We start from the raw sequence: 15,141 nt of genomic DNA, 5'->3' as shown, positions 1-15,141 counted from the left end.
TGGCTCAGTTGGTAAAGCTTCCAACTTCGGCTCATGTTTGTGGTTTTGAGCCCCACGTCGGGCTTTGTGCTGACAGCTCAGAGCCTGAAGCCTGCTTCTGTTTCTGTGTCTCCCTCTCTCTCTCCCCCCCACCCCCCGCTCAAACTCTGTCTCTTTCTCTCTCTCAAAAATAAACAAACATTAAAAAAAACACACAATACATTAAAAAAAGAAGAAGGATTGTTCTGAGCACAAGTTCTCCATGAGGCAAACTGGGACCCATGTCTAGAATTCATACAGAAACTCATTGTAACATCTGAATTATAATTATTAAGTATGATGTTATTTTACAGTAGAACTAGACACATTATAGATGCTCAAGGAATATCACCTGAATAAAATACTATCAAAATTACTTGATAGTATAAAAAATTACTTCATAATTTCGATGTTGTTAAGTACAACTTGTTTCCAATGCTGAATGCTACACATACTTTATGAGATGACCATGTGAGGCAGGTACAATTATCAGTCTGATTTTACAGATGGATAAATGTAGGACTTCAGGAAGCTACGTAACACGCAAGATGACAGAGGAAATGGAAGGCTTTGGATAGGAACCCAGATATGAGCACAAATCCCCAAGTCTTAACCATTGTGTTTTCCTGTTTGTCTTGTGAGCTAGTGCATATCCTTCTTTAGAGGCTTTCAAGAAGATGCACGACTGATTCTATGTGTGTATGCGGGGGAAACGGAAGATATATAAGGGAAGGCTAATGCACAGAGTACTCGGTTGGCTCAGATGACTTCAAAGGTCCTCACTATTGGAGAAAAATTTTTTAAATGATTTATAAAAAAAAATCATATTAACTTTATAGTCTTCCTGAGTGCGCCCGGATACCACTCGACACCACTGGCAAAATGACCACCTTCATCAAGCAAAGTTCCTTTGGGCTGATTGGGCCATTGCTAATAATTGCAGCGAGGGCATTGAAAACATTGTAAACATACCCATGTTTCCGAGTATATTTATACATTCCACCGTGCAAGCTCTCCCAAGTGTTTTGCTCATATTCATCCCAGGATTTCGACTGCTGACAAGGGTAGCCCTCCTCACAAGAGGCACAAAGTTGGAAGCAGAAGGGTTCCGACTGATGCCAACTAAGCGCTCCAAGAGGGTGGGGAGACTGTGGCATGGAAACATCTGTCAAGATGGCAAAACATCCAGATCTTTCAAAAACGGGGGCGGGGGGGGGGGTGAGTTTAAATGGGGAGGAAGTTGACAAAGACTGAGGATCCTAGAAAAGACTTTGGGGTTTCAAGGGGGGTTGTCACCCCTCAGGACTTCAGGTAAGTGAACTGAAAGAAGTGAAACAAGATGGAAAAGAAAAGAAAATGCTACCTATAAAACTTGAGTGTACTATAGTAAACTAGTTTGGTGTAAATAAGCAAGGGCTATCATATTCCCTGGCCATGGGGATTTATTTATAGGAACCTACGCTCTAAAAAGATTTTCTATTGTGGTAAAAATTCCTATAACATAAAATTTAGCATCTTGCCCATTTTGAAGTGTACAGCCCAGGAACGCTAAGTCTCTTCACATCATTGTGAAACAGATCTCGAGGACTTCTTCATCTTACAAATACCAAACTCTGTACCCATCAGAGAAGAACTCCTCTCACATCCCTCTCTCCTATGGAAATTAGCCTTTCAAATATAGGTTATTCAAGAATATGATAGCCCCGTGGCATTGATCTCAGAGGAAACAAAATAAGATTGGACAAGGCATTCCAAAGCCAATTGAAGAGTCTTGTCTCTGACACACCCAAGCTATGGAAATCTGTGCAAGACCAGAGAACCTTTCCTAATCCTAAAAATGAGGGTAATGATACGACCCCAACTTGACTCACAGAATTACTGCAAGGACTAGAATCACAGAATTAGTACAAGGACTAAATAAGATCTACAGTAAGGCTTTGCTAAGTGGTAACATAAGCCACCACTCTAAGGAGTGAAAAAAAAAAAAAAAAAACAATACAGGCAAGGCTCCAAATTATAGAGAGAAGGAAATTTAATAAACCACTGCTTTATTAACTAAAATTGAATAGATTTAGATGAAGAAAGGCAACTCAAACGTCAGTCTATCATCTGTGAATAGTAAGGTACCACCTTTTACTTTAAAAGGTGCATTCATTTGTCATGCCAAGGAGAATGCTACTGTAAATAGTATACTCCATAGTATTGCCCCTGGCAGCGGGCACTATGTTGGTCACTAGATGTCCAGGGGAAGCCTGTTGTCCAAGTGACAGTGGACTTGGATGCCAGGGAACGTGGAGCTTTATCATGGGGTTACTGATAAACCCATGAGAAATTCTTAATTTCTGGTGTCAAAGTCACTTATTTGTGATCCTGAGACAATTCCTTGGTTTAGTATTAATAAATTTCTCAATCAGCCACTTGTAGAAATAAACTAAAAGCTCAGGAAAAAAAGGAGAGAACACTGGCAATAACTCAAGATATTCTTTAAAAAAAAAAGTCATCAATACCGTATTTGCCATCTGCAAAGCAGGATCCATCAAGCCCAGGATTTCTTCATTATAACTTGATTCTAGGCTAATGATGTCATCAATTACATCATCCATCTGTAGGAAAAAAAGGGCAATGGAAGAGACAAATATAAGCAAAAACTGTACAAAGCAACCCAAAGAGAGATCCATGATTCTCTTCTTACCCTCAACACTGAATGCTCTTCACTTAGATTTCTAAGTTACCATCCCTTCTTGCCAAACAGGAACATCACTGAAGGTCACTGACACTAACCGGTGATAAGGATGACATCTGTAACCAGTGCTTAGTGAGGGATTACTAGGTGCCAGGCACTGGGCTCAGGGCTTTGGACGGGTTCAATCATTTCCCCCTCACAGTAGCCCCATCAGCGTAGGGGCTATGAGTATATCCATTCTCCAGGTGAGATGAAGGAGAAGCACCTTGCCCAATGAAGAAGAGTTCGAGCCACAACTTGAACCCATTCTCTCAAGTGCTATGCTCAACTGCCACTCCTAGACAGGAAAGCTGGACTGGGAAACCTCATCTTGAAAGACAGCTGCGATTTCCTTTTTTTCTCTAAGGACTATACCCCATAGCCTTTGTAGACCCTCCTTGAAGTAAGAAAACACGGGCGGTCACTCAGACCTTTGCTCTCCTACGGACTGGTGTGGGGGGGGTCATGGTGGCTCTCAGGCTACTGGCGAACCCTGCACTGATCTTTACAGTGACTTATATAAACTAAGCGTCTCCTTGTGCGGCTGCCAATGTGCACGGGGCTCCCCCAGGAGTACACCAGGACCGGGTTATCATTACAGAGGTGGAGCTGACAGTCCCTCTAGATCAATTTTATTCCTCAAGTACCAAAACATCAGTTATGATAATAAACAACAGTGATTACATGTGCCTTGCAGCAGTTGCAAAGACAAGGCTGTGAGAACATTTCGTTGTAAACACCTTATGTATTTGAGCTGGGTATGTGCCTGTGTGTCTGCGAGCATGCACTCAGGCTTGAATCTCAATAATGCTTCGCAAGTACACAGTGAGGTCTCAGAGCTCAGAGGAATGCTCTTCATGTCTTTTTGTCATTTCCAATGAAAGGGGACAGGCCCCAATGTCACAGGGCTTATTGGAATCCTCATTCTCCCGCTTTCTGTAGTAAGGGCAACACCCTCAATTTTTAAAGGCCTCAACAGGCCAATCTGGAAAATGGGGTTAATAATACTCCTTGTCTTATTAGATTCTTGTGAGATCTCAGGATAAAGCATAAAAAGTGGCTCAGAGTGCCATGGATATAGTAAACACCCAAAAAATGAGAGTTATTAAGTGACCTCTGACAACGATAATTTCGGGTTGAATAACGTCCAGCACATTGTTTAGTTTCATTTCTAGATTGACCAGTTAGGTTTGTTTGCTTCTACGGGATGATTTTCTGATTGAGTTGAACAGTCAAATGGGCCAGGGGACTTATGCACAACTTCTCCTTGTAAATTTTTAGGGAAATAAAATTAGTGGGTTTTACTGATAGAATAAATAGAATTTTTATTTTTAATAAAATAGAATAGATAGAATTTTTTAAATCGTTTCTTTTTCTGATTTAAAAAACACTAAAGCAAGTTAATAATTGGAAATACAGAAAAGTAAACAATTTTTCATTGCTTATTCTTCTTTCTCTTATATATCTATACACACACTGTAAAATATATAAATATGTTAATAAATGTTTGTGGTGTTATTTATACATCTATTAAACAGGATGTCACAGAAGAATCTCTAATCACTTGCAAAAAATCCATGAAATATTATTAAATAAATTTCAAATGCATGTTTCATGAGAGTCCATTTTGTAAAACAATATGTAGACCTTTCTCCCTCTCTCTCTCTCTCTCTCTCTCTCTCACACACACACACACACACACAAACACGCATATCTTGGTTTTATTAATAGCCTATTGAAGTTGATATCTTACAAATTTGTGTAACACATTGATGACGGTACCTAAATGAGTACAGCATTTTACATTTTATGTCTCACAATTTATGGATTTCAAGCACTTTTTAATCACTTAAAGCAACTTAGGGAAAATGTATTTTAAGTTTAATTTCATTTAGTTATTTAATCATGCGCCACAATGAGGAAAATGGCCTTGCTCATAGCTTTCTCCATTTAAAAAAAAAAAAAAATCAATGAGGGGAAAAAAACCCTGAAGTCATCAGGAAGGCGTGATGAGCCACAAATATAGATTCTCATTACAAAGTGTTACATCCTTGGGCTGCCGAGTCATTCAGTACCTGCATGCATGACGCTCGTGAATGTGTGTTCATAGTTGGGCATTCGCTTTCCGCCCTGTTTTGCTCTTCAAACTTATAAAATCCCTGTAAAAACACAAGCAAAATCAGCCCATGACTTGGATTTGCAAATGGCTTTTCAATGACATGTTCACACGAGGCTGATGGCGCAGCAACAAGATGAAATAATAAGCTTTCAAACAAAGTAAAAGTGACCAAGAAATAAAATAGTGCACAAAGAACTTCCATCAAATCAGCTTGATAGATGACAAATATGGACAGAGAAAAATAAGACATTTGATTTGGGCCCAGGGGAAAAAAGACTGAGTCCCTCTAGAAACTAGAATACAGAAACTTCAGAAAAGTCACCTCTGAAATCACATGAACATTTCAGAGTACTGTAAAACTCCATTAAAATGAGGCTTATCATCTCGTAATTTGGAAATAATAGGCATTGAATCACAACTCTCCTCTCAGGTATTTTTATGCTTCAAATTTTGATGCAACAATTAGCTTGAGGTGTGTTTTGAATCTTGTCTCCAATCCAGCCTTTACAAAAGCAGATTTCACGGCAGCGGCAATCTTATTATGAAACGGAATTTATCTAGCAATTAAACCTTTGCTTCTCTGTTAAATTCTCATGTGCTACATTATTCAAATCCATCCACGCACATTCTGTGCTTTTTTTTTTTTTTTCCTCTTCAACTCAGGGAGAAATAAAAATACTATTCCAAGCATTCACAACAAGCGGAACTTCTAAACCGCCTGTCCCACACCTTTTCTATTTTTGTTTTTCCTTCTCCACCTTGCCTTCTCCTCTCTCTGCATTTTCACTGCTTTGTAAATGGAAAGGCATTGAAGAGAAGAGAGCGCTCGGCTAACGGAGCCGAAACAGGGTGGGAGAGAAAGTGTCCTCACCTCCACGTCCCACTCGGGAGCGGCCAGGTGTCCCGTCCTGAGCCATAACCCAATAACCCGGTGATGGTGAGAAAGAAGCCGGAGAGCGGCAGCCACGTAGCAGAAACTGGGACAAAGGCCAGTGCGTGTGGCCCCACAGACAGACTAGAGAGTCCACAGTCAAGTGTGGGAATAATATCCAACAGACATTCATTTAGTGTAAGAAGACAGGAGAGGGGAGGAGACATGAATTACCTCTTTTTCACAGTTGGAGTTAAGTGTGAGCATAGCCATGGGGCTGTTGGGTGCGCTGCTCCCCGGCACTGGTGGCATGACATGATCGCCAGGCTGGTTTGGACATGGCAAGCTCAGGACTTGGTTGGCATGTTTATTTGCTAAAGTGGTAGAAAGGTACTGCTTTACCTGCTGCCTTTGGGCTTGCTGTATGTGGTACTTGGTGGGGTTTTCGAGGTGGGTCTGCACCTGAACATAGCCACGGAGGGAAGAGAAGACAGCGCCGTTATTCGTGAGTTTCGGTCGGCTCTTTTCTCAGGCACAAACATGAGACTGGCCAGTCCACCAACAGAATAAATTATTAAGCCCCTGTTTATGTACCAGGCACTGTGCTAATGGATTTTGATATTACTGAAGTTTAAAGTCTAACTCTCAGGATTTGGGGTAATACTTTGCCCTGTTTTATTTCCCTGCTAATTAGCTGCACATCTCTTGGAAACCTTGTGCCCTTCTGCTCATGTCTAAGAATTTAAAATTTGCAACCATCTGTAGGGCAAAACTTTTCCCAACACAACTGGAAGGGCTTACTGAAATCAAAACAATCCAGAAAAAGGAGCATCACAATTTATTTTACTTTCCTTGGCAAAGAGAACAGCTTTCTGTTTAAAAACAACAAAAACCTCCTTAAGAACCAGCTGTAAAACGGTTGTAGAAAATAAACAGAAACATTCTGATGATTAAATCAACTAGTTGTAGATTAATTCCTCCCACTTTCATTTGGACATGATTATTCAACATTTTAATTAAGATCTTGAACTCAACATTAAGCAGTTTCTTTCAAACACATCACACTTACATGTATGTGTTTTTAAAGGCATGGCTATTAAGGCACCAGGATATTTTTTCTCCTTTCTTATAAACAATACAGGATTAAAAATGGCTTAAAAAAAATCAGTGATAGTCAATTTAAAGTTGCTTTTTCCTTGAGAAATACAATTTGATCTTATGAGCTCCGAACAGGAGCTGATGGAGAGAGCACAGCCAGGCACTAGGGGGAAAAAAAAAAACCCTACTAATATTTACTTTGTTCAAAACCACATTGAATTACTTCTTATAGTAACAAGCAGTAAATAGCATTAAACTAGCAGACTTGCACTTACTGGAAAGAGTACAATAAAATGAAAAGGTGAATTACTCAATTTATTGCACTGCATTTCAGACACTAAATATGAATAAGAGTAAAGCTCACCTGATAGTGATTATATTCTAGCATTTCCAGCATAACAACGCTTTAGGTGGCCCCAATCCAACGAGAAATGGTAGGCTATTCACTCCCTCTACTTTCTGTAATGCCGATTCGAAGACTGACTGGCATAGAGAAGGCACTATAAACAAGGTATCCCGAGACACCACCGGAAACTTTATCACAGCAGCCCTGCTTATAATAACCTAAGCTAATTAGTTATGCGTGTAAAAAAAAAAAAAAAAAAAACCCATTCACACAAGGGGCTTTTTTTTTTTTCTTTTCTTTTATTTATTTATTTTTTTTTTGAAAGCTCAACGAGCTTGGTCTTCAATATTTATATCAATTTTTCCCCCTGGCTTGACGTCATGCTTTTTTCATAACTATAAAAGAACCTTTTTAAGTGATGAGCTATCAAAGTCAAACTCACTGTCAGATCAAGGCCGATTCACTATTCATCTTTAGTTCCAGTAGTATTAATAGACAATGGTATTTCTCTTTCAGCAATAGGTTAAGAGCTAGATGCCCCCTTTGGAGAAGACACTGCCTAAAAGCTACTATTACACACGAGACTTTCTAATGGCCACATAACTCTCTAACTGGCAACTGCAGGAAGAGCGTCTCTGGAGGAGTCTCTGTGCTGCACTTTCAAGTTCAATGGCCTCATCCTATATCCTAGTCTCAGTGTGCATCTTATTCTTAGTTGCATGGATATGTAACTCTCCTACTGACTTTAAAATCAGGAAGAAGGGAAACTACCCTAAGCAGAACAGGAAAAACATACACACACACGGGGCTGGATGTATATTTACGTGAAGAGTAAGAAATAAACGTCTCCCCAATTTCACCAAGGTGGGAAGCATGAAAGTGTTTAGCAAAACTCTTATTATAACTCTTAGGGATAGAGAAGAGTAAGAGTTATCATATACATGACCGATGTACTTATATCTTTACTCATTTATTTGCTCCATTATTTACTGTTAGTATGTGCTAAACACCGTGTGAGACACGGAATATACGTTGCGAACAAATAGATCTGACTACCAGCTTCATGAAGCTTGTAGTCTGGGGTGAGACAAAAGAAGAAAAAGGCAAAGAAATAAATACCTAAAAACTGTGATAAATGGTTAATATTAACTGCTGAAATGGGGAGATATTTAAAGCATAAAAATTTGAAATTCAGTAATGCTGTCCAAATGCCCAGGAAAATGGAAGTTCTTTACGTTGACAATCTCAGAGAGTTTTCAAATGACTGATCTAACATGCACACAGAGGTTCACAGAGACATTTTAAGTTTATGAAAGGGTCCAGACACGATAATGATGAGGACAACAGACATTACTAAAATAAACATAAAATGAGGGCAATGCGTGTAATGTGCTTATTTCACTATTACACTTAGACAAAGAAAGGGCTACACATTTAAAAATAAATGTTAATTCACTGGCAGATCCTTATTCTTTAATGAATTAGAATTTTATGCTTTAGTGAGAAAGGAAGCGACCTGCTCTCTATTCAGCATTGCCAGTAAGCTCTTTCCTAATACCCAGGTTGAGGTGATCGGAGTTGAATGTACTCTGTCCCTTCACGGTCAGCGTCATTTTAGTTTCCAAATAAGTTGAGAACAGACTAGCTATACACACTATGCAGGAAGCAGAACATCTCCAACTGTCTCCAAACACTGGAAACAGGTAACATAAATGAGGAACATGAGCTCTAGGGTTAATAGGGAGTAGTGAGGTCTGTGCCTAACTGGAACACACACGTCTCATCTAAAAGAAATGGCTGACATGAAACGTGGTTGACGGTGGCCATATGGGTACATCAATCCAGTCGAGATCTTCCAATTCTGAGATGTAGCTAGGCAATGTAAACTTCTTTTTGAAGTTAAATCTCCCAGGTTAAAAAACTGACATCCAGTTGTTTGACTTTCACACTGCATAAGACAAGTTAAACACATGTGTGGGCTGGACTCAGTCCAGAAGCCACTAGAATGTGGTCTCTGCCTCACACCACCCTTAAGGATAATCTTCCTATCTACATTCCCTGGGGGTGGCCTAGGTTCTGAGGACAAGTTACTGTCGAAATCCAGGCATTTACTTTGCTTCCCTGAGAGACAGCATGCCGAGCAGCACAGTTAAGAATTCGAAACCTGCATTCGAATTGTGGCTTTGCAACTTAACTGTTTAGATGACCCTCTGCAAGTCATGAACATTTCCAGGCTCTCATCTCCCCACGTGCTCAATAGGGATGAGAACAGAGCCTGCATGATAGAGGTATTTCCGCATTAAATGAACACACGTCTGACGGGCTTAGAAACATAGCTGAAACATTGCAGTTCTCAAACGTTTTTTGTCTTAAGACTGTTTCAAACCGTTCTAATCGGGAGTATTTATGTGAGTCCTAGCTATCGGTGCTTACCATATTAGGAATTAAAGCAAAAAAATCTTAAAACGCAAGATGACACGCTGCCGTACATTCCACTGGTCTTCAGAACAATGACATTTTAACACACACGAAGCTTTTGTAAAACTCTTCTGTAAAATCGCAAGAGGGGCATGAAAAAAAGGAAAATAATCTAGTATTATGAAGACAGTAGTTGTGACCTGGCAAAATCACTACAAGGGTCCTGGAGTCCTCCAGGGCTCTCTGATCAACTTTGAGACCTGCTGATCTAGAACACAGGTTCACGAGTACCTGAACCCTCGAACCTTCTCACAGCAATATTATGAGGCTCTAAGGTCCTGTGACAATTTTAAAAGCCATATAAACAAAACCATCCTAAATCATAGCTCCTCAGACTTCCCTTTTGTTAATTTTTCAATAGCTAATCAAGCAAGCATACAAATGAAAACATATATGCAGCAGTAAACATCTGTATGACTGCCTGATAATTTTTGCACGCTGGTGACCTTCAGACTAACCCTCCCCAAGTTAATGAATTTGGAGAGTCAAGTTAGGTATTGCTGAGCATTTGAAGCACAGACCACAGAATAAAGCTAGAATACTTCATACTCTCTCAAAAGATACTCTTTTGTCGATATAAGGGATGTTTCATATAAATAAAGGATGTTAGCTATCACGTTAAAGTGCAAAACTCCAAAGGCTTTGAAATTCTTCTTCCTTTTGTTACTGCTACACTCTTTTTGTGCTTCTTCTGTTCTTCCTTCAGATCCTGCATTGATACCAAGAGAGGTGGAATGGATCACCTTCTAACTGTCACACTTTTGCTGTGCCACTTCCTAGGTGACAATGACAGGTTATTTTCCACCAGTTTCATTTGAAAAAGATCGTGGAGCACATCAGTGTGAGATGGTACCTAGAGAAAACTACCATCTTGACCGACAAAAGAATTCACTGGAGGGAAAGAAACAATTCCCACTGGTCTTCTATTCCCTCTATGATTTGTAAACCAGAATGTAAATAATCAAGTTGAGGGAAGATTCCTGCAATCCTTTTAGTTCATAATCTTTTTTTTTTTTCCAACACGTGCAGATTCAACACACACTTTTTCAACACAAAGTGCAGATTTCTTATTTTATGTTTAGGGAGAAAATGTGCCCTGCTGCTTAGCAAGTTTAAGGAACAGTAAAGGGATTGTAACTCCATCAACTGCTATCCACTACGGCCTCCAAACCACCATTCTTTTACACTGGTTTTTAAAATGACAATTTATAGAGACGGTCAACTAAGCAGTCACCATCCCTGATAAACATGGCAGAACTGACAAAGCTAGCTCTCTTAAATGACTTGGGAGAAGACTTGTCCAGGGTCACATTTGAAAGGCACACGGTTCTTTTCAGTCCCACAATTATACGAATTGTGCCAATTATGCCACGAAAGAGGACTCAAGCCCAAAATACACTTTCTCCAACAGTCATCTATTCTGTACAGTCTGTACAAGGGGATTCTTCACAGAAAATAAACATGAGGATATGAATCCTGACCTAAGAGAGAAAAGAATCAAAATGAGATGCAAACAAGAAGCAAAAACAAAGGCGGCTTCCGTAAAGGAGACAGACATGGGACTAAGGCTGACGAGCCCAAGCCCCTTTCTCTAGCCCGGGAGTCTGCCCACCAGGCCGGCTGGGTCTGCTCCTTATTCTGGTCTGGCCTGTCAACTAAGAACACATTTTACGTTCTTCAATGGTTGGAAAAGAAGCAGAAGAAGAAGATTTCATGATACATGAAAATGATATGAAATCCAAATTTCAGTGTCCATAAATAAAGTTTTCTTGGCACACAGCCATGCCCATTCATTTGCATATTGCCCATGGCTGCTTTCACACCGCAGTGGCAGAGATGAGTAGTCACAACAGAGCCTGCCTGGCCCCCAAACCCTAAAATACCTACTCTCTGGATTTTTACGGAAAATGCCAACCTCTGCTCTGTTAAGAAAGTTTCATCTAACTGGAATTCAGCTTTTCTGATGAAATACAAGTTTTAAGAAGGAAAGAACGAGGGGACTTTTGAAATATAGTACATGTATATACAATTTTGCGGTGGCTTCTCCAAATATCGTCTAAACTGGGCAAGCAGCCGGGTAGGAACACCGGGTGCACTCAATGATTCCCCATTTTAAAGACAGACAGAAACTCTGAAAAGAAGGTTGTAAGACCTGCCAAGGCTGGACATTCAACCAAGGTCTTCCGCATTCTGTCGCCAGGGGCAAACCATACAAACACCCTTGGCTGTTGATGAATTTTAATCTAGGGCTTTAACTGAGCTAACAGGGGAAGATAAAACAATGTAAACCCACACGCACTCACATACTCTGTGTGTACACGCTCAAATATGTACGAATTTATATCCAGTTTCTCTGGCCTCTATACGTTCACACCACTTCCCATCACATCACTTTGCAGGATCTAGGCTTCTGAATTCAGAGAAATGAGTTAGAATTGTGTACAAAAGGTTGGGGTGCCTGGGTGGCCCAGTCGGTTAAGCGTCTAACTTCGGCTCAGGTCGTGATCTCACAGTTTGTGGATTCACGCCCCGCGTCGGGCTCTGTGCTGACAGCTCAGAGCCTGGAGCCCGCTTCGGATTCTGTGTCTCCCTCTCTCTCTGCCCTTCCCCACTCACACTCTGTCTCTCTCTCCTTCAAAAATAAATACACATAAAAAAAAAAGTTTTTAAAGAAATGTGTACAAAAGGAGAGGACAGCAAATCTATTTTTCTAAAATGTTGATGTTTTAATAGAATAAACTAGACCAACTTTACCAAAAATGCCTAACAGGTCTTCCTCCCTTAGCTGATGACCTATAAAACAGTATGCTTATTATAAACCACAAGGTAGGCATGCTTTGGGGTTAGGACAAACAATATTTAGTAGCCCCAGGGGAAAAAATAGAGTATTTATAAGTAAACTCCTACTATATACATTGTTTTTTCTTCCCTCCCAGACTAAAACATGCCAAAGGTCTGAGTATAAAAAGAACATCAAGTTTTTATCTCAGCCAAATAGAAATATGAGATTTAAGACTGGTAGCCAACTGTCTGCAGAGTATTTATAATCCCAAAATAAAAACACAACTTTTAGAATCAAAGTCCTATGAGAGAAGCAGCAAAGCCCAATAAACTTAATCTATTACTCACCTTCATACAAAACTATGCATTTACAGGTCCTGTACTATAAAGATTGTATCAGCCATTATGCATGGATATGTCATACTAAATACCAAATTTTAAAACGTATACTGAACAGAATTAACATTCATTCACTCAAAAATCTCTACCCTGTAACCAGACACTGTGCATTTTATATTCACTCCAAGCTGAGGCCATTTAAAAATAAAACTAAGAAGTCACTTGCATAACCACATTAAATATTCTTGAAAGCCTCTTCATGCAATCTTTATAAAAAAAAAATCAGGGCGCCTGGGTGGCTCAGTCAGTTGAGCGTCTGACTTCAGCTCAGGGTCATGATCTCACAGCTCGTGAGTTCAAGCCCCACGTTGGGCTCTGTGCTGACAGCTTGGAGCCTGGAGCCTGCTTCCGATTCTGTCTCCTTCTCTCTCTGACCCTAACCCACTTGCATTCCGTCTCTGTCTCTCTCAAAAATAAACATTAAAAAAAATTTTTTTAAAGATTTAAAAAATAATAAGAAAAAAAATAAAAATCATATGATGGCAACTGATTGAATACAGAAACAACTACAGAAGAAACCTTATGTTGATAGTTTTAACCTTTTATTTTGGGTCATTGCTGTCTGAGACTATACCCAATTGCCTTTGTGCTGTATACAGAAAGAACTAAATATAGGTTTGAGTGCAAACCTTAACGTGCACATAAATCACCCGGGATCTTGTTAAATGCAGTGTGACTCTGTAGGTCTGGGGTGGGACCCAAGATCCTGCATTTATAATAAGCTCCCAGGGGATGCCCACCCTACTGGTCCACGGACTATGCTACATACACCTGGAGTGCAAGGCTGTGATACGTGCTCACCTGGACTTCTGCTCCCAGGAAAGTTACATGTTCATGATTCATTCAATACATATTGCTTGAGTACCAACCAGATCCCAGACAACTGCCCTACTCTTACACAGGCTGTTCAGGGGAGGTTCTGGAGAGAAGGCGACAGTTAAGCACAGGCCTGAAGTTGGGGAGGAGATGAACGAGGCAGATTGGTGGGAAGAACATCCCAGCAAAGTGCAAAAGTCCTCAGGTATGAACAAGCCGGGCCTGCTCAAGGAACAGCAAGAGGCTCTTAATATACCTACTTCACTTGGCTTCTAATCTACCACCTGCATCTGGTTTTCCTCTTACCTCTTTTCTTTTAAATGTTCATTTTTGAGAGAGAGAGAGAGAGAGAGAGAGAGAGAGAGAGAGAGCATGCACAAGTGGGGGAGGAGCAGAGACAGAGGGAGACAGAGGATCCCAAGTTGGCTGTGTGCTGACAGCAGAGAGTCTGACGCAGGGCTCAACTCACAAACCCTGAGCCCAAGTTGGATGTTTAACTGAGCCACCCAGGCACCCCTCCTCTTACCTCTTGTAATATTTCTTTTTAGTCTCCTTGGCCGGTTCTGTCTTCTCTTAAGCATCAGAGTGTCTCAATGCTCAGAGCTTGATTTTCTCTATGGAAATGCACAGCCCTGGTGATCTATATCAGTCTCCAGGTGTCCCTGAACTCCAGATTCACCTCCACCTGCCTACCCCACAGCCCCATCCGGAAGACTGAAGACATCTCAAACCTCACATGGTCATCATCCCCTCCAAACCAGCTCCTCCACCTTAGTAGATGGCAACTCTATCCTTCTAGAGTTGAAAACTCTATCCTTTAGGTTGAAACATAGGAAATTACCTTTTTGTCCCCTGTAGATCAAAAAAGTGGCCTTCATATGGTTCAATCTAGTTGTTCATTCAAAAACCTTGGTCATCTTTGACCCTGTTCTTCACACCCTCTATCCAATCTATAAAGAAGTACTGGCTCCCAGGGCACCTGGGTGGCTCAGTCAGTTAAGCATGTGACTCTTGGTGTGGGCTCAGGTCCTGATCCCACAGTTCATGGGTTCAAGCCCCGCATCAGGCTCTGCACTGACAGTGCAGAGCCTGCTTGGGATTCTCTCTGTGCCCCTACCCCGCTCTATCATACACTCTCTTTCTCTCAAAATAAATAAATAAATAAATAAATAAATAAATAAATAAACAAACAAACAAACAAACAAACTTAAAAAAAAAAAGAAGCATTGGCTCCTTTCTCAGAATATATCCAGAATTTAATTGATTTTCACCGTGTGTATTGTTACCATCTGATCCACGCCATCATCATTTCTCACTTGGAGTAGTGAGAGTCTCTTCTGGCTTCTGTCTATGCCCTCTTTTAGTCTATGTTGAAGACACTGATTAGAGTGATCCTTGTAAAATATGTCAGATCATGTCACTACCCTGGGGGTGGGGGGAAACAACTCTGGAATGGCTCCCTATTTATCTCTTGAGGGGAAAAAAAATGTTCT

At 40.5% G+C, this 15,141-nt stretch overlaps 1 protein-coding gene across 10 annotated transcripts in view; it reads right to left on the bottom strand.

Moving 5' to 3' along the window:
- MITF (melanocyte inducing transcription factor) overlaps positions 1-15,141 on the bottom strand; it is a 223,073-nt gene that overhangs the window by 27,810 nt on the left and 180,122 nt on the right. For 8 of the 10 annotated variants that reach the window (XM_019428423.2, XM_019428422.2, XM_019428424.2 and 5 more), the window contains exons 3-5: positions 5,965-6,192; positions 4,816-4,899; positions 2,526-2,621 (exon numbers count right to left, since the gene is read on the bottom strand). In XM_019428423.2, coding sequence (XP_019283968.1) covers positions 2,526-2,621; positions 4,816-4,899; positions 5,965-6,192 — 408 coding nt within the window. Of the gene's footprint in view, positions 1-2,525; positions 2,622-4,815; positions 4,900-5,964; positions 6,193-7,192; positions 7,428-15,141 lie in introns of those variants that run through there. The other 2 variants (XM_019428430.2, XM_019428431.2) reach the window with 2 other exon arrangements.

Source organism: Panthera pardus, unplaced genomic scaffold (assembly GCF_024362965.1).
Source record: "Panthera pardus isolate Hobbes unplaced genomic scaffold, ASM2436296v1 HiC_scaffold_8, whole genome shotgun sequence".
Classification (NCBI taxonomy): domain Eukaryota; kingdom Metazoa; phylum Chordata; class Mammalia; order Carnivora; family Felidae; genus Panthera; species Panthera pardus.
Note: the sequence above shows the minus strand (reverse complement) of the source record. Positions and strands in the feature narration are given on the sequence as shown.